Here is a 24,049-nt window from a genome sequence, read left to right on the forward strand (position 1 = left end):
AACACTTGGAAGCAACCAAATGTCCTTTAGTAGTTGAATGGATATGTGAATGTTGGGACATGCAGACAATGAGATTATTATTCAATGCTAAAAGGAAATGAACTATTAAGCCATGAAAAGACATGGAGGAACAGATTATTAAGGCATATTACTAAGTGAAAGAAGTAAATATGAAAAAAGCTACATACTATATAATTCCAACTATATGACTTTCGAAAAAAGGCAGAATTATGGAGGTAGTAAATACACACACACACACACACACACACACACACACACACACACACACACATCAGTAGTTGCAGGGATGAGCCAGGGACAGATGAATAGGCAGAGCACAGAGGACTTTTAGGACAGTGAAAATACTCTGTATATACCATAATAGTGGATATTTGTCATTTGTCTAAACCTGTAGAATGTACAACACCAAGAGTGGACCCTAACATAAACTCTAGAGGTGATTATGATGTGCCAGAAGTAGATGCATCGATTGTAGCAAATGGCCACTCAGGTGGGGGATGTTGACAATGGTGGAGGCTGTGCATATGTGGGAGCAATTGGTATACAGGAAATCTCTGTACTTGCCTCTCATTTTCGCTGTAAACCTAAAACTGTTTTGAAAAATAAAGCATTAAAAAGAAGTTTGTTAAACTCTTAAAAAGCAGGCAGGCAGAGTACCTGTGGGTTGAGCATCCAGCTTCAGCTCAGGTCATGATCTCATGGTTCATGGGTCCAAGCCCCACCTCGGGCCTTGCACTGGCAGTGTGGAGCCTGCTTCAGATCTTCTGTCTCCCTTTCTCTTTGCCCCTGCCCCGGTCATGCTCTGTCTCTTTCTCTCAAAAATAAACATTAAAAAAAAAAAAAGTAGGCTGGCCTCTCCCTACCCTAATTTATGCTAGATAGTTCCTCTTACTTACTTTCCTGTTTGAGAGGGGGAAGTCAGGGGACATCTATGGAACTCTTCCCTTTCATCCAAGAATATATCACCTTCTGGAATATAGTTACTGTAGGTTTATATCCTCAGCATTATGATGTTATTAAAGAAAATGCTGTCCAGCTTATCCAGCTTATTTGATTACTGGGGTGCAAACGATGTGGGGTTTTTTTTTGTATGTTCATTTATTTTGTAACTTTTAATATTCATACCAGAAGTACTATTTAGAAACAGGTTAAAACACAACAAAAATATTTTATATCTATCCACAGATATACAATTTCTGTTGTTTTCCATCCATTTATAAAGATTCAAGATTCCATCTGATACAATTTTCCATCAACCTGAAGAGAACATCCTTTATATTTTCTTACAGCATAGTTCCTCTGGTAATGAAACTTACAGTTTGTTTCTCTCAAAATGTTTTTATTTTACTTTCATCTTTTATGGATATATATCCCACCCATATTGATGGACTTTCTTTTTTTCTTGCAACATTTATTTGTTTTTTTAATTTTTTAACATTTATTTATTTTTGAGACAGAGAGAGACAGAGCATGAACGGGGGAGGGGCAGAGAGAGAGGGAGACACAGAATTGGAAACAGGCTCCAGGCTCTGAGCCATCAGCCCAGAGCCTGACGCGGGGCTCGAACTCACGGACCGCGAGATCGTGACCTGAGCCGAAGTCGGACGCTCAACCGACTGAGCCACCCAGGCGCCCCATCTTGCAACATTTAAAATATATTTTCCATTGTCTCCTATCTTGCTTTATTTCCAAAATGAAATCAGTGAGGAGTCAGCTATTATTTTCACTTTGTTCAGTTTATCTTCTTGTAATGTATCTTATTTCTGTGACTCCTTTTAAGATTTTTTTTTTTCCTTTGGTTACCTGCAATTTGCTTATGATGTGTCCTGGTATAGTTTTCCTTGTTTTGAGCTTGGATTTATGTGTTGTTGTTTCTTTTATCACAAATGTGAAAAAATTTTGCCTTTATATCTACTTTATAGACTTCTGCCGATACTCCGATTATATGCTTCTTAATATTTTTGGCTTCTAAATATTTTTCCACAGGTCACTGAGTTTTTGTTCACTTTTTTTTCCCCATTTTTCCCTCTCTCCGCCAGAGTTTCAGTATGGTTAGTATCTGTTGCCCTGTTTCTACCTATAGGATAGCTGAAGTTCTTTCTTTGGATAACTCTTTTCTGGTATTTCGCCTCATAAATTCAAGCCACCAGAGACTCTGCACTCCAGTCCATACTCTTCAGTTCATGTGTCATCTGGTTTTCTCTCCCTGTGCTATGCTTTACAAAGTGTCTCTGGGGGGCGCCTGGGTGGCGCAGTCGGTTAAGCGTCCGACTTCAGCCAGGTCACGATCTTGCGCTCTGTGAGTTCGAGCCCCGCGTCGGGCTCTGGGCTGATGGCTCAGAGCCTGGAGCCTGTTTCCGATTCTGTGTCTCCCTCTCTCTCTGCCCCTCCCCCATTCATGCTCTGTCTCTCTCTGTCCCAAAAATAAATAAACGTTGAAAAAAAAATTTTTAAAAAAACAAAGTGTCTCTGGAGCAGCAGTAGGGTTCATTTATTTTTTGTTCACGTTTCCCAAGGATCACAATACTGTGCTGTTTTTTTTTCCAATGTGTGAAATCTATGGTTATATATATTTTTGTACTTTTTTTTTTTTTTTTGCTGCTTCTTGTGGAAAGGCTAGTTTAGTACTAGTTATTCTGTCACAAACAGAAGAGTAAGACCATTTCATTTGTTGAGACTGACAGTGCTTGTTCATAACAACCACATTAAATAGGAGATAAACTAGGTGTAAAAGAAATCAAATCTATAAGAATATATTTTGTTTAGGAAACTAGGTCTATTCTTTCTGGAAGAAGTCCATATTTTATATTTTCATTAATTAGAAATTGTGACTGGTTTTCTCCAGCCATTTTCATTGACATTTGAAACTACATGTAATTTATGAGAATTTTATTTATTTATTTATTTATTTGTTTGTTTGTTTGTTTGTTTAATGTTTATTTTTGAGAGAGAGCAAGTACAGAGGACGGACTGCAAGAAAGGGAGCCAGAGGATCCAAAGCAGGATGTGTGTCTGAGAGCAGAGAGTTGGATACGGAGCTTAAACTCATTAACTGTGAGATAATGACCTGAGCTGAAGTTGGAGACTTAACCAACTGAGCCAACCAGGCACCCATAATTTATAAGAACTTTTAATTGCTTATGTATTAGTATTTTAATTTTTTTTAAGAGAGAGAGCATGAGGTGGGGAGGGGCAGAGGAAGAGAGAAAGAGAGAGAGAGAGAGAGAGAGAGACAGAGAGACAGAGAGACAGAGAGAGAATCTTAAGCAGGCTCCATGCCCCATGCACAGCCCAATGTGGGGCTCAATTTCACGACCCTGAGATTATGACCTGAGCCGAAATCAAGAGTAGGACCTTCAGCTGATTGAACCACCCAGGGCCCCAGTATTTAAATTTTTGATGATTAGTTCCAAGAACAAATACTTAAGATCAAATTGGAAAGTCAAAATGCCAAGATTTTTAAAATTATATTTGGATAAATATAAATGCATTAAGATTTTAAGAAAAGAAGCAATGGAATTATAATTATAGTACCTTTTGGGACTCACTGTCAAGAATTTTGATGACTGCTTTTCAAAAATTATCTGTAAAAATCCAATTTTAGGGGTGCCTGGGTGGCTCAGTCAGTTAGGCAGCCAACTACAGATCAGGTCATGATCTCATGGTCTGTGAGTTTGAGCCCCACATGGAGCTCTGTGCTGACTGCTCAGAGCCTGGAGCCTGCTTCCGAGTCTGTGTCTCTCGCTCTCTGACCCTTCCTTGCTTGCTCTCTGTCTCTCTCTCTCTCAAAAATAATAAACATTAAAAAAATTTAAAAAAAATCCAATTTTATATTATAAAATATTCTAATGTTTAAGGAGCTCAGAGCATTTGTGGTGCATTTTTAGCATTTTTGTTTTTGAGAATAAGAGCTTTTATTTGCAGTTAAATTGTAGTATGTTCAAGATAGTTTGTAAAGATGAATACAATTTTATTAATGATTAATTACTTTCAAATACACCACAAAGTTAGCAATAACAAATGTTGACAAATTGAAATGCTTTCAAATCGTTAAGTATATCTTTAATCTTTGAACTGACAAGATTTCTTTCAGGGTTATGGGGAACTTTCATGACTCCTACCCTCCAATCTGGGCTGAATGTCACTTTTTTTATGCGTCCATGGAGCACCCTGGCCATATTTCAAAAATAGCACATAATTTACAGAATTGTAATAATCTGTTGGTTTCTTTGTTTTCCCTTTTGATTTTAAATCCCACAAGGCCATGAATGGTATATTTTTTATCCTGGTGTCAATTGTAGCCTGCAATACAGAGTAGATATTTTATACTTGTTTGTTAAGTAAACAAAAGAGTAAATTGCTTCTGTACTGCAATTTGCATTAAAGGATTATTCCAGTGGGAATGTGGACATTAGTGAAATGATTGGATGCTAACACTACATTTTGTGTCTTTTCTTACAGGCTCTTAAATCTGATCTACAATGGAAAAATTTCTTTTTTATCTGTTTTTCATTGGCATAGCAGTGAGAGCTCAGATCTGTCCAAAGCGTTGTGTCTGTCAGATTTTGTCTCCTAATCTCGCAACCCTTTGTGCCAAGAAAGGGCTTTTATTTGTTCCACCAAACATCGACAGAAGAACTGTGGAGCTGCGGTTGGCAGACAATTTTGTTACAAATATTAAAAGGAAAGATTTTGCCAATATGACCAGCTTGGTGGACCTGACTCTATCCAGGAATACAATAAGTTTTATCACACCTCATGCTTTTGCTGACTTGCGAAATTTGAGGGCATTGCATTTGAATAGCAACAGATTGACTAAAATTACAAACGATATGTTCAGTGGGCTTTCCAATCTCCATCATTTGATACTGAACAACAATCAGCTGACTTTAATCTCTTCTACAGCATTTGATGATGTCTTTGCCCTTGAGGAGCTGGACCTGTCCTACAATAATTTAGAAACGATTCCTTGGGATGCAGTTGAAAAGATGGTTAGCTTGCACACCCTTAGTTTGGATCATAATATGATTGATAATATTCCCAAAGGGACTTTCTCCCACTTGCACAAGATGACTCGGCTTGATGTAACATCAAATAAATTGCAGAAGCTACCACCTGATCCTCTCTTCCAGCGAGCTCAGGTACTAGCAACCTCAGGAATAATCAGCCCATCAACTTTTGCATTAAGTTTCGGTGGAAACCCTTTGCATTGCAATTGTGAATTGTTGTGGTTGAGACGTCTGTCCAGAGAAGATGACCTAGAGACTTGTGCTTCTCCAGCACTTTTAACTGGCCGCTATTTTTGGTCAATTCCTGAGGAAGAGTTTTTATGTGAACCTCCTCTCATTACTCGTCATACGCATGAGATGAGAGTGCTGGAAGGTCAAAGGGCAACCCTGAGGTGCAAAGCCAGGGGGGACCCTGAACCTGCAATTCACTGGATTTCTCCTGAAGGGAAGCTTATTTCAAATGCAACAAGATCTCTGGTGTATGATAACGGAACACTTGATATTCTTATCACAACTGTGAAGGATACAGGTGCTTTTACCTGCATTGCTTCCAATCCTGCTGGGGAAGCAACACAAACAGTGGATCTTCATATAATTAAGCTCCCTCACTTACTCAACAGTACAAACCATATCCACGAGCCTGATCCTGGTTCTTCAGATATCTCAACTTCTACGAAGTCAGGTTCTAATGCAAGCAGTAGTAATGGTGATCCTAAAATGAGTCAAGATAAAATTGTAGTAGCAGAAGCGACATCATCCACGGCACTACTTAAATTTAATTTTCAAAGAAATATTCCTGGAATACGTATGTTCCAAATCCAGTATAATGGTACTTATGATGACACCCTTGTTTACAGGTAAGAAAAATTAACCAGATTTGTGTACTTACCATGCACTCAATGTAGGGCTTGTTAATGTGCTACTGATTTGTTTTTTTTAATTGGCAGTGCTACCCTGTGTTGTGATTACAGCACTCCGTTGTTTAAAGTGTGTAATATAAGGTTTGTGAAAGGTGATCACCTGTGGGACAATATTTTGAATGGTGTTATTTTTAGAGTTCAAATTTATATTTAATATGATGCTTACTTACTTTCTTTCCCCTCATCTAAGAGATGTGACTATCAGAGAGAGAACAAGACTGATTTATTTTACAAATTCAAAAACATACCAGAACTTACACATCCACATGAGTGTTCTTTCCTTCAAGGAAGTCACGTTGGGAGGCTATACCATTACCCCAATGATGCTGGCATTGCTCAAAGCACTTTTGGAATTATCTTTAGAACCTTCGTCATACTATTTTGAATATCCTCAGTGGTGGCAAATCTTCGTCTTTTGAGGGTGAATTTGAATTTTGGAAACAAGCAAAAGCCATTTGGAGCCAAGTCTTATGAATAAGGTGGGTGATCAAGATGGGTATTGCCATTTTTGGTCAAAAATAGGATGTAACTATAAAATAATGAGACTGATTTTTTTTGGGTGATTGAATAATGTGCATGTGTATTGTTTCATGTACACTGGTTCTTAAGACAGTTCCAAAGAGAGTTTATCAATATTTTGAGCAGTGAAAGTGTCACTAGAGTTAAATATGTAATCTCCTCATAACAACTTTGATAGAGAATTTGCATCTGACTATAGGCTTTCTGGTATGTTTTTCTAAAGTTCAGCCTCATTGATTTATAGTCACATCTTGTCCAGTTTTCAGTTGGAAATATACATTTTTACCTCTTCATAAATTTCACTCATGATAGACTATTATTACTCCTAGGACACGATGCAAAATCATGGTTTTGAAATATACATATATATGTATCTTCTACATATATATATATATATCTTCAAGCTTTTCTGAAATGAGATCAGCTCAATTATTACATACTCAGATGAACTCTTGAAGATAATTTGATTTTCATTCATGTATGTAAATAAGATAACTTTTTTTTTTTTTTAAATGAACATGGACTGGTAGAAAAAAAACAACACTGGCCCAGCTAGCCATATGATCAATTCTAGGCAAAGTTCTACATGGCTGAGTTTTAATTTCCCCATCTTTAAAAGCAAGAGATTAAAGTTAATGGTTTCTAAAATCCTACTCATCACTAAATGTATGGTCATGTGGACTATGATGCATGCATAAAGTAGTTTGTCCTTCTTATACTCAGCTCTTTACCTAGGCTATCCATTATGTATCCCTTTGTCAAAGAAGAGTGTACATCTCTGTCCCTCACCTTCCTGTAGCTAATATATATATTAACCTGCCTCTATCTATCTATCATCTATCTCTCTCTCTCTCTCTCTCTCTCTCTCTCTCTCTCTCTATATATATATATATATATATATATATGTATCTATCTATTGCATATATATAGATATATGCAATATGTCAGCTTCTAGTTTCCAAATTCTAATATTTTAATCCTACCATGACAAGTAAATTCTATGTGACCTTCAGAAAGTTGCTTGAATTTCATGACTGCAAAGCTTGTCATGAATAAAATAGTAATGATGCCTACCTCATACAATCATTGTAAGAATAAAATTATGGTGTTCCAGAAAAAAAAGAATAAAAAGAATAAAATTATGATATAAATAATGTGCTTAGTAATGCCTGGTATTTATCATGCACTTACTAAATAATAGTGATTTTAATCAGAAATAAATACTCTGGCCTAAAAGTTGCCTGGTTCATTAGAACACGTTGTCTAGGTTGTATAACAGATTACTATTGCCAAGTTTTAAAATTTTCTAAAAAATTTTTTCAGAGAAAATATATAGTTTCAAGCATTTTTTTTTTTTCTAAATGAAATCTCAGTTTAGGTCATGTCATATCTGGTTGCTACTAAAAAATGTGGGAAAAAAAAGCATCCACAGAAGAGTTTGTGATATAATGAATTTAGAGATGTCTGTAATGTTTATCAAACTTTAGAAACTGTGTTCTGAAGGTAATTTCATCAGCCCACAATGGGCAGAACAAAGGATTTATACTCTGGTCAACAGCATTGCCCTGTTCATGTTTTTAGGATAATCTTACTCATGCATTTTCATCAACCTCATTTATAGATAAAAACATACTGGGAACCAAGTGTTGAAGACAAAAGAAGAGGGCTGAAATGTGTAAATGAAGTATTTTAATCTTAGTAATTATCTTAGTTATTAAAGATAGATTTACTGGATACCATTCCATAGCAGCTTATAACTGATTTGGAAAATAAATACTCTGAAATGCATTTCCATTCTGGTTTCTAATGTGATTGTCAGTGTTTTCCCTTCCTTCAAATTGGCTTTTAGTCACAGAGGTGTTGTAAGTGCTAAATGGATTTGTTTAGTAGTCAGATAATGTCACAGTCACACCTTTCAAAAGCAATTTGTCATAAATGATTTTTTAGCAGTGGCTTTTATTAGGAGTTCTGCTTTGCCAAGCAATGTAATTAGTAAGCTTGTCAAGGCATGGCACAGGCACCATTAATATAATGCAGAATCCAACAATGAGTCTTAACCATTTTAACTAGGTAAATGTAAGATTAAATCATTTCCCCATATTTCATATCTGTTATAAGTATGCTCATCTTAATGAATCCTGAAATGAAACAGAACTGAAGTCATAACGCATGTGTGTTTATATGTTTTGTTTCTTATATTAACGCAAATTCCATTGTCCCTCAGAATGATACCTCCCACGAGCAAAACTTTTCTTGTCAATAACCTGGCTGCTGGAACTATGTATGACCTGTGTGTCTTGGCAATATATGATGATGGCATCACTTCGCTCACTGCCACGAGAGTCGTGGGTTGCATCCAGTTTACTACGGAACAAGATTATGTGCGATGCCACTTCATGCAGTCCCAGTTTTTGGGAGGCACCATGATTATTATTATTGGTGGAATAATTGTAGCATCTGTGCTGGTTTTCATCATCATCCTAATGATCCGGTATAAGGTTTGCAACAATAACGGGCAACACAAGGTCACCAAGGTCAGCAATGTCTACTCTCAAACTAATGGGGCTCAAATCCAAGGCTGTAGTGTAACGCTGCCCCAGTCCATGTCCAAACAAGCTGTGGGGCATGAAGAGAATGCCCAGTGTTGTAAAGTTGCCAATGACAATGTGATACAATCTTCGGAAACTTGTTCAAGTCAGGACTCCTCTACCACTACCTCTGCTTTGCCTCCTACCTGGACTTCAAGCACTTCTGTGTCCCAGAAGCAGAAAAGAAAGACTGGCACAAAGCCAAGTACCGAACCACAGAATGAAGGCGTCACAAATGTTGAGTCCCAAAACACTAACAGGAACAACTCAACTGCATTGCAGTTAGCTAGTCGACCTCCTGATTCGGTCACAGAGGGGCCCACATCTAAAAGAGCACATTCAAAGCCAAGTAAGTTTCTCACTTTGCCTGCTGAGAGATCCAGAGCAAGGCACAGGTACTCCCTGAATGGAGGAGTTAAGGAATACTATTGTTATATTAACTCACTGAACACACGTGGACTGTGTTCTCAAAGAAGCATGTCTATGAATGCCATGTTAATTCAGTTCCACAGTTCTGATGGGCATAGTGGAAAAACAACTCTTTCAAATTCTGAGTGGATATCGGAAAGCACTGTGTAACCTAGTATTTCTTTTTAATGAAAAAGTGATTTGAAAACTCACATAGGCAATTGGAATTTGAAATTCCAGTTTTGTTTTTTTTGATACATGGCTACTAGAGCCAAGATGTATAAACCTTCCAGGTATAGTTTAATACATGAAGGTAACATATATGAAGTAGTTAGGGATAAAACGTGACAGAGCAGCAGTGCCTTCTATTCTAGGGCTGGCTTCCAGGTTCTACAATACCAGAACACTAAATAAAGGTTATCATCAGACAAAAAATGTCTTGCCTATATAAATAATGATATTTTCTCCACTCTTACAAAGGCTCACTCATGGCTGATAAATATTTTTCAATGAGTAGATTGTATATTTTTTTCAAGGACAATGGTGTTTCTTTTCAGGCAGATATTATAAAGAACAACTCTGTGTTGTCACGGTACTTAAAATACTCAATAAGTATATCCAGACAGTGTTAACATAAGTATGCTTGTAAACAACATTCTTGGTTCAGGTGCCTTAATGGTCTTATGGTATTTCTCACCCATGCCATAGCTTTATGCCATAGCCATAGTGGGAAGCAAAAGAAAATGCAATTGATTTTGCATTTATCAAAAAAATCTAGTTCAGTTTTATGTCACATGCCACAATTTTACATGCTGCTACCTGGGCATGTGAAGGTGTTTTGTTCATTTGGTACACATTTGCAGAATGAGTGAATTTTATGTTTTTCTTAATGTAAGTTAAAAAGAGAGACAAAAAAATAAGACTGCCTTATCAAAGGAAGGTTTATGTTTATCACTAAGTAAAATAAAAAATCCTTTTAATGGAATTCTTATTACATTTATAAGCAATATAAAGGCATTGCTCATTAACCAAATGGTGATTTCATTTTTCCCTTCTGCCTATAATTCTCAATTGGAATGTTTCTCTCTTAAAGTAAATGTATTCATTTTAACCTAAACCTGTGATGAAATTTAATTAGATATCATGTAGCTTAGTGCATCATTAAATCATGCAGCTTAATTTATCATTAAAAATGTTTAAATTTAAGGGCACCCAGGTGACTCAGTCAATTAAGTGTCCAACTCTTGGTTTTGGCCTGGGTCATGGTCTCAATGTTTGTGGGATTGAGCCCCATGTTGGGGTCTGTGCTGACAGTGCAGAGCCTGCTTGGAATTCTCTCTCTCCTTCTTTCTCTGCCCCTCCCCACTTTGCTCTGTCACTGTCAGAAATGAACATTTAAAAATTTTTAATTTAGTCAGACAATAATGTTGCTTTTTTATAAATGGCATTCCTGGACATTCACTGAAATCAAGGTCTATAGATAAATGTTCCTATTTACTCATTGAAAATCTTACATTATATGGCAACTTGATGGTAGTTTTTTAAAGATTGGTAAATGGAGGTTAATATTAAGAGGTTTCTTGATGTTTGAAGTGGGAGGTTGAGAATGAGGCTCATGTGAGAACCTTGCACAACAAAAAAAAATTAGCCATAATATAATAAGATATGTATTTTATTTATATAACGTACTCCATGAGAGTAAGTTAAACACAAAGTTTATTATCTCTTACAAATCATTTTAAACATTAAAACACAGATAAGGAATGGTAGTCATTAGTTTAATTTCCTTCTACTAGAGGCATATATAAAAATGTCAGTTAATTTTAACTTGACAGAGGCACACCTTATACATGATGTATCATGATTACATTCAAAAGCAGGTAAAATTAAAGCAGTTCAAGATTATTCTCCATGCAAGTCTTGAAAGAAATTATCTAATGTGCTAGTACCAACTTAGATGTTTCATAAATGCCTTCTTTGCCCCAGTTCCCTTTCTAATGTTTGCCTTTCACATTTCTAAAGTCTAATCAGCTTTCATGGGTCAGTTGTACAGTTCTTTGAGGAATAAATGAGATTACATGTGTAGTCGTATTTTGTAAAATCAAAAACATTACTCAGAGCAAAGTGTATCTCCCACACAATTTCTGTAATCATGCTCTGATCCCAATTTAACATTTCTAATTAACTTCAAATAATTCTTCAAAAGGTGCTGAATGACAAAAGCATATCACTTTTCCCTTCCTTAGTTTTTACCTACATGGTATTAAAAAGTCCAGAATATATAAAGGCTTTCAGACTTAAAAAAATTAATCCCCAAAAAGAAATCTCTGGTATTATGAAGGTTACGGTCAAGGGGACTCTGAAATCATGTATAAAGGCCACAGTGTAACATATCTACTCCAAGCTACTGATTAACTTATATTTTTCATTTGCCTGTATTTTTTAAAATCAGTTCCCTGCTTATGTTTCAAATGGAACTTTAATTAAATATCTCTTATTTCTTATAAACATTTAGAACTCTATAACATCTAATCATGTGAAATTTATTCTGTTTGACTAAAGCCATTGAAACCATTTAATTTTTATTAGCTTTACAAGACTATTTTTAGGGTGTATTAACCAAATGCTTGAACACTTGTTTTTAGAAGCATTGAGAAGGCCTTATGTTTCTGCCTTTTCAAAAAGTTTATATTTTGAGAGAACAATGAAAGATTGGCCTATCAAGAGGGTCAAATGTTTTTGTTTACAACTATATGAAAAACTTTTCCACCAGGGCAATTTCAGTGTGAAGTGACTGAAAAATAAATCGTTGGGATGGTTGGAGGTTATTGAAGGTACCTGGTATAATGTCTGAAACACAGTAGTTACTCGAGTGAATGAATGAATAGATAGATAAATAAATGAATGAATGGGGCCAGAGACGAAGGTGCAGTAATAAGAATTTTGATTATATGCACAATGGAGATTTGTGATCTGGCTATTTTATTACTATAAGCAAGAAATGCTATCTCTTACTATTTTTCTTTCTGTTATTTCTTGCATTTCCCATTTAACCAGCTATACATATGCAATCCAAAGCATATGATTTGCTGTTGTTGATTATGTATAGGTTGTATACATTGATTTTACTTCTTTATTCTCAATTACTTTTTTTTTTATTTTTAGCCATTCTACACTGTGATTTCAGGTTGTTCAATATGAAAACTAACAAAAAATGTATTTGCAGATATTTGCTCTAAACATTTCTCTTTAATTATACGTCTTCCTGTGTTGTTTTTTGTTTCTTTTGGAAAATTGTCCCCCAATTCAAAAATGCCCCAACTATTATTAAAGTAGGTCTTTTGATATAATATATGTAATTTCTGAACATCACAAAAGGATAATGAGGCATCTAAAGCTTCCTCAAAATCCTAAGCGGAAACAAAGTTTGGTTTGATGAATATCATTTATTTTTACACTACAAAAAGATTAGAACAGAGGTGCATTAAATAAATAATTTAAATTAGATACAGTAATACCTTCACGGTGGCTAATTTATTTCCTGAATTATTTTTTAAACTACTAAATGCAGTTACTTAGGTTGAGGTTATAGCAAGTATTTTATGCTTTCAGACAGTTGATTTTAGGAGCTCTGTAGATGTATTTTACTAAAAATGTTTCAGAATGTATGTTGAGAATTATTATAAGCTATTTATAAACATCATAAATCTATTACCTGAATGATACATGCTTTCTCCATAAGAATTGAGAAATTAAAAAAAAAATTAAATGTATTCCACTTATCTATAGGAATCTCTTTATAGCTTTTCTTGAGAAGTGTTTCCTGCTTTAATTTAAAGCACTCAGGAGGTACTTACTTCCAAACTAAATTTTAACTGTTTTATTTGCTTGTACTAAGGGGAAACTAAATATTTCATTTTTAAAAGTAAAAACCTAGAGCAATTATCACAAAATTCACAACAATTGCCTCTTAGTTTCTGAATTTTACTATTTCCCCCATGTTATTCACAATACTAAGCTTAATAATAATCATTTAAATGCCAATAGTCTAAAAAATGTCAAAAACATAAAGTATCTTACTGTGCATAGAATTGAGAAGGTAAATGGGACATTTTTTCAAGGATTGAAGATCTGAACCCATTTTCTTCCTGGTGTGACAAAATCCTACTTCTATTTTATGATGCTAAGAAAGCAGTATTTACCATATTAAACAGAATGAAGACTACTTACGCTCTTCCTTGCTCAGTCTTCCCTTGTGTTTCAGGAAGCGCCCAGTCTTTCTTCTTTAACAGTGAATGTGGATGCTTCTGCCTGTGAGTCTTTGTGGCATTTTGGGGAAAGGACTTCGGCACAGAGATAGGCTGGATGGGAAAAGGATTTTTTTCTTATCCTCCTTAGTTGATGATGATAACCATCATCATTATTTAATCATTATTATTATCATTACTATTATTGACCTTATAATGTTTGTGAGTTAAGTGTCCGTTGAGTTAAATTTATGGATAAGAAATAGCTTGTTTTTAAAATTTCATACAGAAAAGGAAAATACCCAAAATGTATGACAGGAATTTTGTGATAGTTTCAGAGCTCTGTCTTTTCAGATTACTCAGTCCTTTTCCTCCCATACTAGAAAAGTGCGTGCTGGAACTACGAATACATTGAGTTTTGTCAAGTTTGGGGTTGTTTGTTTGCTTGCTTTTTGCAACAAAAACAATCCTTGTCGCAGTACAGAAGATCACTTAATAGAGGAAGAATGGTATAAGTATTACTGTGATGGAGTCATCCTAAAAATGTGGTATTGTCTGAAGTGAGACATATATAACTGGGAGTCTGTTTAAGTATGAAATCAGCTTATTAAATTATGGTATTAATGTATTTGCAATTTTATCAAATATTACAAATAGTCCATGTAGCAAGTAGTGTACTATTGTCTTCTGATTTTGTCAGCTATTTCAAAGTCAGATTTAGGATCTAAATTTAACCTTGATAAAACACATACACAGTATATACTTATGTATCTAATATATAGATATACTAATATGTATGCTTATCAAATTAATCCTTGAAATCAGAATTTTGCGTCCTGCAACATGGATTGTAATTAATGTAGCAAAATTATATTTAAATGGGCTGGCTACCAGAGTACTTATCCCAGAACAACTGCACAAACTATACTTCTTATTTATAAGATTACAATGGAATATAAGCTCTCTAGTAGAAATTTATTTTTCTGAACTTCCTAATGATCTCTACAACTTGTCTAATTTCCTCCACTCTTTTCAAGAAGGTTACTGTTGATGAATTTTAAAAATTAACAAATTTGTTTTTCAAATATATTCAGAGAAGATCATGAAGTCCCTTTCATTTTGTGTTTGGAAAGTGGATGTACATTTGATCTTGCCTGAAACATGAACTAGGTAGATATTGTGATTCAGCTCCAGAGTATGTCCAATAAATTATTCAACTAACATGAGGGCTTATGAAATAGATTGTGTTGGCTCTACCATAATGTAATTTACTAAACATTTTTTTCCTGTATAATGTGAACATGTCTTATTATTGTTTTAATGTAAAACCTAATCTCCAGAGGCCATTATAAATTTCTATGAATATTTGTGTTTGAGGTTCTATAAAAAATATTTTGTACTGTTCTCTTCACACTCACCTCTGAACCCTGAAAATGACTTTTTCCTGATTTTTTTCTTATCATTGTGTCACTTCTTAATGACTAGGAGTATTTGTTTAAAAAGAGAACATTTGGAAAGAAAGAGAATGTGTGTTATGCAGGGCTATGTAATGGTATTAAACACTTACAGCCAATTGGGACATACATGTGGACATGTAAAGACAGAATGTTTACATATACACCATTAGTGTTTTACATGAAGATAAATGGGTACTTCAGAAAACATGATAGTATTTTGGGAGCTATTGAATAATGATTATCATAAATGATTATTTAATAGTCTGCATGTTGAACATGGTGAAGCTATGTTTCCTATTTTGGATTCTCTTCCTTGGTGTATCTTTTATTATTAATCATATGCAACTCTAGCTGAAATGTTAACTTTGAGTAGGGAAAAATGAGTAGAAGCCTGATTCTCTTCCTGAACTGTTTCTGGAAAGTTGCATTACATAATTTCTCACTTTAGCAACTAGGACAATATTTTTAAATTTCTACGTATGTATCAGGAAGTAGTCATAGACAATTATAAAGTCAATTGCAATTAGTCCAAGAACTGGTAAGTTAAAAAAAATTAGATAAATCTTTATTAAGAGAAATCTTACCAAGATTTCAGTAAGAAGAGTTTTAGGGTCTGTTTCTTAAAACTTGAATTTGTGTATTTGTTTATGACACTGAAAATTTTATTCCCAGATGCTTTGCTGACTAATGTTGACCAGATTGTCCAGGAAACACAGGTGAGATTTTTGTTACCTGTCTCATAATTCAGCACTTAAGTGGGTATATCCTGTTATAAATAAAATTTTAAATGTTTTTTGCAAGTTTATGTAACTCCTTGAAATTTTCCATTAGAACTTACTCAATGCTCAATGATACAAACTAAAATTCAGTTTGGTTAAATGGATTTCCAGTTATTCAACTTCGACATATTTCTGGTTAACTGAACATTTCTGATTCATACTATAAGAATAAAGGGAATACTAATGTGACTTTGGAGTCACTCTTGTAGTTAGTTATCCATGATATAATGTGCATTTTTACAAATATTTCCCAGTGTGAAGATAGTAACTTATTAAGAATGTATTAACTCCTGTCTTTGACCCCCCATATCCTAATTGGAGCTGAAATGATACATTATACCTTACTGATAGTGGATGAACACAACTGTTTCAGGGTTATCTAAAATGAATGAAGCCACTATAAAATGGAGCAAAAGGCTACATATGAAATATTCATGGTATTTCTTTTGTCAACAACTGATTACTCTTCTGTTTTTTTTCACTTGTTTGTGTGTTCGGTTTTTGTTTTTTGTTGTTTTTTTTTTCTTTTTGGAAGTTTCAAATGAGTATTTGATTCCTGCATTTTAATTGGATCAGAATGTGTGCTTCCAGAGTGGAATAGCACTTTAACAATCTGTTCACACAGCTGGAAGCATCAGCCATTTGCTTAAGTTTTGGCACAGAAAAAATATTCTGCTTTTAAAAGTTCTAAAAAGGGCCACTGATTTATTTTCTAGTAGTAAAAATAGGGCCTTGTTTTTGTTTTTTGTTTTTTTTAACATTTTGCATTTAAAAAATAATAACTTGGGCAATCATTCAGGGTTTCCCCTAATGAATTTGACTCCCAAATCAAACACTTTTTCCTGCATCATCCCTTTAGTGAGTTCAGGATCCCATTCCCAGGTTGCAAAAATAAACAGAGACACTGGAAACAATCAATAGCAGAGTATGTGGTACATACTCTGAGTTCTATGTTGTGTCCTCAGCTGACCTGCGTTAAGGTGCGTTGTATCATCAGCACCTAGCAGTTTGCTTTCTCATTCTGAAACTCTCTCCCTCTCTTTCTGCCTCCTTTCCTCACCACCCCTCTCCTCCTCTACCCCCGCCTGTGGCTTCCAAAACTCCATTTATCATGTAACTTTGGACATCTAGTTGTTTTGAAAGAGAATATCTTTAGAAAGGAATTAATCTATCAGAAGCACAATCCAGAAGGGTGCTGAATGTTATATAAGGATTGGAAGAGTCATTTTTCAATTATGAATTAATTTCCCAAATGTTTACATTTCACAGGACATATTACATAGTATTGTGTTTATTTCATTATGTTATTAGAAGTCAAATTTGGATAAAAGCAATTTCCTCGGGAGTTTGCATATTTCTCTAGATAGTACAGGTTTTGCCAATAAGTATGTAAAATTTCCAATAATGACTTTCTTTGTCCTAAAGTAGTTAGTATGAATTATAAAAACATTCAAAAACCTAGAAAAAATGTAAAAGTAAATACATATCTGTTAAACCTACCATACCATTATCTAGTATATAATCTTTCAGTGATTTGTCATTTCTACGTGAACTGAATTCATGTGTACATATGTGTGGCATGTATTAGATTTATATAATGAATGTGTATATGTGGAATATGTCACTCTTTAAAAAAATATTCTGAGTCTTTCTTTAGTTCCCTTTATGAAACAAACTGTCCTAGAAACTTTTTTTCCGCTTTGGCTATTTTTTTTTTTTTTCCTATAAGCGTTACCAAGAAAAACAAATCCACAGGCAAAGAATAATTTTAACAGAATTTACTGGCAATACATCATTCACTCATAAAAAAAAAAAAAAAGAGAGAGAAAAGAAAAGAAAACTCCTTGCTACATTTCTGTTATCAGATTGAAATCACTGTGAGACTGCAGTGTAACTAGTCTTGGTACTTATATGGTAAATGATTTCTGCCATAGCCAGCCTATCATTTCTATAACTGTCAATGCATCCAGTGAAGCTCCTTCAAGGAGACTGACCTGTGAGCTTAGTCTGCTCATGGTCTTTCTTGGCTTTCAGCAATAGCTCACCCTGGGTGGGTGGAGTGAGGTAGAGCTGGCAGAGATGTCTGGTGCTCACAGCTTCCCAGCTCTTTTTTGGGGTGGTGGGGGGTGGGGAGGAAGAGAGATGAAGGGATATAAATTTTTATTTTAAGTTTATATTTCCTGCAGGATGGTAACAAATGCTGTTTACTACCCAAAGGCAAAATTTAAATTAAAATTCTATGTATGTATATATACAGTAAAAGTAAGCAAGAAACAAACAAAAAACACCCTAGAACACAATTTTTGTTTTTAACATAACAAAAATGTTAACCATGGCAGCCATATTAAATTAACTATACCACAGTCCCTCATAGAACATCAAAGTCTAATAGGAAGGTACATGGATGACAGAAAAGTTTCATCTAGTCAGTGGTTTAGGTGTTCCTCATACTGATATATCTGCTAAGATAATTTTTCCCCAAGGATGAAGAGTTAATACATGTATACATTTTCATTTCTATTAGCAAGAATACACCAAATTTTCCCCCTAAGACCTTTACTGCATATGTATAGAAATAGAGTGAACTTGGAAAATATCTAGTATATGACGTATGATCCTTCTATAATAAAATTTTAGGATTCTAATCACACTAAGATGAATTGACAGCAAAGGGAAGAGGAGTCATTGATAAAACTGGTGATAATTACATGTAAACTGGCACTCACATATAAAGTAATCTTGTGTTTGAAAAGATTGTTATACTTCAGATAAATAGAGTAAAACAATTGATATGCCATGTTTAGAAGTTAAAATAGGAACAATTGACTAGTTGCATTTATAATGAAAATGCCTTAAGTAAACTTTTCTTTAAAAGTATTTGGCAAATTCAGACCAACAAAATATGTCCATTGTGTGTGTGTATCTGTGTGTGTAAGTATGCACAAGAAATTCCCCTAATTCTGCAACTGCTTGCACCAGCCTTTAAGGTAATAGATTCCTGATTCTAATTAATTTGACTTCTGATTATTCTGTTTAGTACCAATTAAGGTATTTAACCGATTTACACTTTATCATAAAATTCCTGCTACAGATGCAATAACCATGATAAGAGTTCAGTTCTTTTATGGAAAGCATAAAGATATAAATGAATAAAAGTTAGTGATGCTGATTGTAAAGAAACAGTGACATTTTAATACAGGGTTAGGAAAAAAATATGAAATAAGAGCAAAACAGCAAAGCAAATGTATATTTATGATCCAGATATCTTTCCAATGTTACTTCCCAGTAAAAATGACCAATATAAAATACTTGGTTCTGTAACTTTTCTTTCCTATGATATTCCCTTCAAATGAATTTTTTAAAAATAAGAATGATAGAACAGGCACATATGCACATATGTAGAAACCATTTAAGTATTTTTATAATAATTAAAGCATACTTTTGACATTAATTTGAATGTTACAGTATATAAGAAAAAAATAGAACCCTAATGTCAATAATGACTTCTAGAAATAATTTCCTTCTTGGTTAGATATCCTAACTATACAAGATAAAAATCATTCATAGTTCTTAATTGCATTCTGAATAAGGGGAGTAACAGCATTTTCCCACAATACATTCAAATCAGGACATTTTTTCTTCTCCTAATATTGGGGTAGCTTTAATTTCCTCTTTTCTTTGTAGTACTGTTAATAAGACTATCTGTCCATAATATTTTGCATGATATCATTTCACTGTTAAATAACGACCATTATCAAAAACATCCTGAGCCTATCTCAAATTCATTGTTGTTAGTTCTTGTAAAATTTTAACATAATTATTATAGTCTATTTTGCTTTTTTTCCCTTTGTGACGCTCTTATAATTTGGTGCTCATATTTAGATCTTTATGGAATCATTGTAAGAGTTTGCCTATCGATAAGTAAAAAGTGTTATTTTTAATATCCTACATATATAAGTTTTTATTCAGTTTCATATTATGTCATTATTTCAATAATGGGAGTAACTTCAGGGTAAGCAAATTCAGACCATAATTTCCAAAACTGCTAATTGTCTAATATTTGAAATGAACAGCTTTTATAAAAGCCATAATTTCATAGTTTAATAATGTTTTATGTAATTTGGAAGTGAATCAAAAACTCTTTAAAATATGTAAGCTTATACAATCATTAACTTGATATTAAAATAGATTCTTTATTCTGGAAGGGTTTATTATTTCTAAAATCAAACTAGTTATACTGCCCACTATTTTTCTTCTAAGTGTATTGTGTGGTTTTTATATTACTACTTCTGCGAACTTTGGTATGGTACAACTACATCTTTTTACTCTCAAAAGGGACATATGATTGGAAATACAAACAGAAATAAATTCTCGTAATCCAATTTCACCAAAATAAGCAAGCTATACTGTGAACCCAATAGATATGAATTTAGATATAATCCCATTGTAATTTAAAGTGATTTTGGAATGTTTTTCTTAGAACATTCCAGATAAACAATGATATCTATATTTCAGTAGTTTCTAAGGTAATTATTTTTTATAAATAGGTTTTACATCTATTACCTACTAACAGTGTTCAAACGTTGTGTAAATCTTTTGTTAAATAATTTTCAAAAATTATTGTTTATACCAAAAATAACTTCAACTCTGTAGATGAAATATTTTTCCTTTTTTTAAAAAATGTTTTATTTTTAAGTAATCTCTACACCTAATGTGGGGCTTGAACACACAACCTCGAGATTAAGAGTCATACACTGTACCAACTCTGCCAGCTAGGCACCCCCAGATGAAATATTTTCTTAAATAAAACATCTCTACAGTATTTTCCTACCTTTATCGCATCAAGTGTGTTCTACTCCAAATATGTTCTACATCAGCATTTTGATATACAATATGCTTCTATATTTCATGATTCATTTGTGCCATGCATTTTATAACCCGCAACTTGTAAACATGTAGTTGTTTTTGAATGGCGAGGAGAAAATTACATCTATTTCATATTTATGAAATTATATATTTCTCAAAAATTCTTTTTCATCTCCATCAAAGATAGAATTTATAGGCATGTGTTAAATCTATGATACTGAGAACCCACATTAGAGGAAATAATTTTACTGTTTGATATGAAATATTTTTTATATTGTTTTACTCAAAATTATATTAACTATGGATTGTCTTTCTTGTGCATTATTGTCATTTTACATATCTATTTGTTCTGTGGGTGAGGAACTAATTTATGAAGAGGAATAATTGTCTTCACTGACATTTCATGTATAATTAAATTTTATAAAATTTCAATATGACACAAAACTCTCAACAGACTATACTTAAAAAGTAGAGATCACTTAGGTTTTATGTGTGATGAACAAATGTGATCTAATATGCTTATAGTTTTAAAACCAGTATGATTATTAAAATTTAAGTGGTGTGCACTAATGAATACAATTATTATTTTTTCTCAATTGACAATATAAATGTGAAAAACATAGTAAGGGAAAATGACTTCCCACAATTTGCCCTTGACTTGCATAACTATTTAGGCTTAATACATTTAGATTTATGTTTAAAATGAGACTCTTTTATATATTCACCAATTTGAAATTACCAAATAACATTTTAAGAACTGATGTGCGTGTCTAGATAGTTTTTAGGGGTGTATCTTGTATTTTATGGCAAAAAACTCCTGCCTAGGTACTTATAGTTCAGTAACTTCTAAATTGCCAGCACAATGATCTTATTACCTGTGTATTTTCTCTTTGTTTCTTTTTCTTTTTCTTTCTTTCTTTCTCTTTCTTTCTTTCTTTCTTTTTATTTTAGAGGCTGGAGTTAATCTGAAGAGCACTACTTCTTTCTCTCCTGAAAAAAGTTGCCACTGATATTTTTACTGGATAAAATTTAAACATGTTTCAATTCACAAAGGCCAATTGTTGAACTGGTGTCCTAGAAGAAATTGTTCACAGGAGCCGAAGCAGAAGTCTCTGATGCTGGTGGAACTGGCTCTATCAGACCATGGTTCATCCTCTTTTAAAGCCAAATTTTTTTTTTCTTCTGGCCTACAAGTATTTTCTTTTTTTTAAAGAAGGAAAGAGAAAAGCCTACACTGGCATCGAGTTCTGTATCAATCCATGTTACATTGCCATCCATGATTTAAGACTGTAGAATCTTGAATAATCTATATCACTTTAACAAATAAATGTTTTACTATGACAGAATTTGTACAGTGCCTGATTTGTGGAAATATCAGTTGCTTCAAGTATGAATGGTGAAATGATGACTGTAAGAACTAATAATACTATTTTACATTTATGTAATGCAAAACCTTTAAGGAATCACAATTGCTTTATAATACTGGAACTATTTCTTCCATGACTGAAGCTCACCCACGTCTGTGGGAGAGCAGTACAGCTATTTAAAAAGCTTTACAGCAGTTTTATGCTTCAGTGTAAGACAGTGATGAGGGATCTCTTCTCCTAGTGGAACTTCAGAAAGCATCAAGGTAGGCATGTATGGTAATTAATCCAAATTGATGCATTGCTCTTCTGGAGAGCCAGGGCAAAGAATTTTAGTAATTTTAGGCCTTATGTTTCATGGTAAGTGCCCATTTCTCCAATTTTGCACAATTGCAAATAAAGAAAATTAAGAAGTAAATAAAGGGTAGATAAAGAAGAACAGACATCTGATTTAACACCAGCATAAATAAGAGGAAGACATTTCCGTGGCCAATAAATGTTAATACAATCTTATTTAAGCAGTATCCAAGCCTAGCATTTAAGGGCCATCCCTGGTAACAAGGCAGGCCTGAGCTCAAACTCTACATCTGAGCAAATTTGGCCAGTCACCTACCTTTTCGTGTTCTCACAGAAGAAATATTGTAAAATTTGAAAACGTATATAAACTTATCCCTGTATTTGTTAAGCAATAAGTTCAATTAAAAACTAGTATTAGCATTGCCATTAGCCATTGAATTCAGATTCTCTAAAATATTAGATTTTATTTCTGTTCCTTTACAATTTTATTAGTTGTCAATCATCAAAAGCAATATGTAGTTTAAATTTTTTTAAAAACACGGAAAACTGTCTTTTAAGAAATTTAGGTTATCTCTTAGCCCTTCCACATCTCTTAGACTGTTAAAAATATCCAACCATCCAAAGAGAGGTTACAGATTATTAGCCTTTAGATGGTACTTGAAATCTGCTCAAAGCCTAACTACACTAAACAATCTAAAGAGGTGCGCACATACACTCACTCCAGACACACCCAATGCATGCTTGAAACAGAAGTAAGTTGAAATGACTCTGGGCAAATTGTTCATTCTCTCTGTTTCCTGGGAACTCTAATTCTCTGAGCAATTCTGTTCATGTGTGTGTACATGTATATGTGCATGGATAAATGTTTATGGTGACAAAGACACAAAATGAACACTATGCTCTGCAAATCTATTCCTGATATATACAACTTTTCTCCTCAAATATAAGGCTTCAGGAACACAAATGGCTTTCCTGGATCTCAGTGCAGAGTTCAACTTTTTAAGGTCTTTCTCAGGAAAACCTGCTAACTTTTCTTCAAGAACGTTCTCCTGTTTATCTTTGAATTTCTTCTGCTGTCTGGGACTGATTCTTTCCTATTTTGACATTTTTCTTGATGATAATGTAGCCTGACCTTCACTTCTTTAGGACTTTCACACTATTGTGTTCCAAGGAACATGAGTTTTAGTGTGTTAGAACTAAAATTACATTTAATCATTTTAAGTCTTCATCTTGCATCCCCTACACCTGAACTAAAACTTTCATTTATGCAAACATTCAAACAACATTAATCAGGCCCTCATATTGTACATATTTTCTCTTTTTGAAATGTTGTTTGTAAGGAAGACTGAGGCCCAGGTCTCTGATTCTGTAAGTATGCAATACTCAATTGTTTATGGGCAGATATTTACTTCTTATACAATGAGATTCAGAGAACACAAATGCACACCCTTAATAGGAATAATGATCACAAGTTAAAGTTTTGCAAAAAAGCAACAAAATAATATTTTGAGGACAAGTAGGAATAATTTCTTTAGCTGAGCTTATAATGTCACAAGGGTAATTTAATGGGTGGT

The 24,049-nt window shown here is 33.8% G+C and overlaps 1 protein-coding gene across 4 annotated transcripts in view; it reads left to right on the forward strand.

Moving 5' to 3' along the window:
• The window catches only part of LRFN5 (leucine rich repeat and fibronectin type III domain containing 5), a 250,062-nt gene extending 227,902 nt beyond the window's left edge, over positions 1 to 22,160 (forward strand). Inside the window, exons 3-6 of one of the 4 annotated variants that reach the window (XM_040477021.1) lie at positions 4,483 to 5,887; positions 8,694 to 9,406; positions 15,842 to 15,885; positions 21,766 to 22,160. In XM_040477021.1, coding sequence (XP_040332955.1) covers positions 4,503 to 5,887; positions 8,694 to 9,406; positions 15,842 to 15,885; positions 21,766 to 21,783 — 2,160 coding nt within the window. In that variant the 5' untranslated portion in view covers positions 4,483 to 4,502 and the 3' untranslated portion in view covers positions 21,784 to 22,160. Of the gene's footprint in view, positions 1 to 4,482; positions 5,888 to 6,140; positions 6,430 to 8,693; positions 9,407 to 15,841; positions 15,886 to 21,765 lie in introns of those variants that run through there. The other 3 variants (XR_005790853.1, XM_040477023.1, XM_040477022.1) reach the window with 3 other exon arrangements.
• Positions 22,161 to 24,049: the final 1,889 nt, after the last annotated feature.

The sequence above is a fragment of the Herpailurus yagouaroundi genome, unplaced genomic scaffold, assembly GCF_014898765.1.
Source record: "Herpailurus yagouaroundi ecotype Mexico unplaced genomic scaffold, PumYag 141, whole genome shotgun sequence".
In the NCBI taxonomy this organism is placed as follows: Eukaryota; Metazoa; Chordata; class Mammalia; order Carnivora; family Felidae; genus Herpailurus; species Herpailurus yagouaroundi.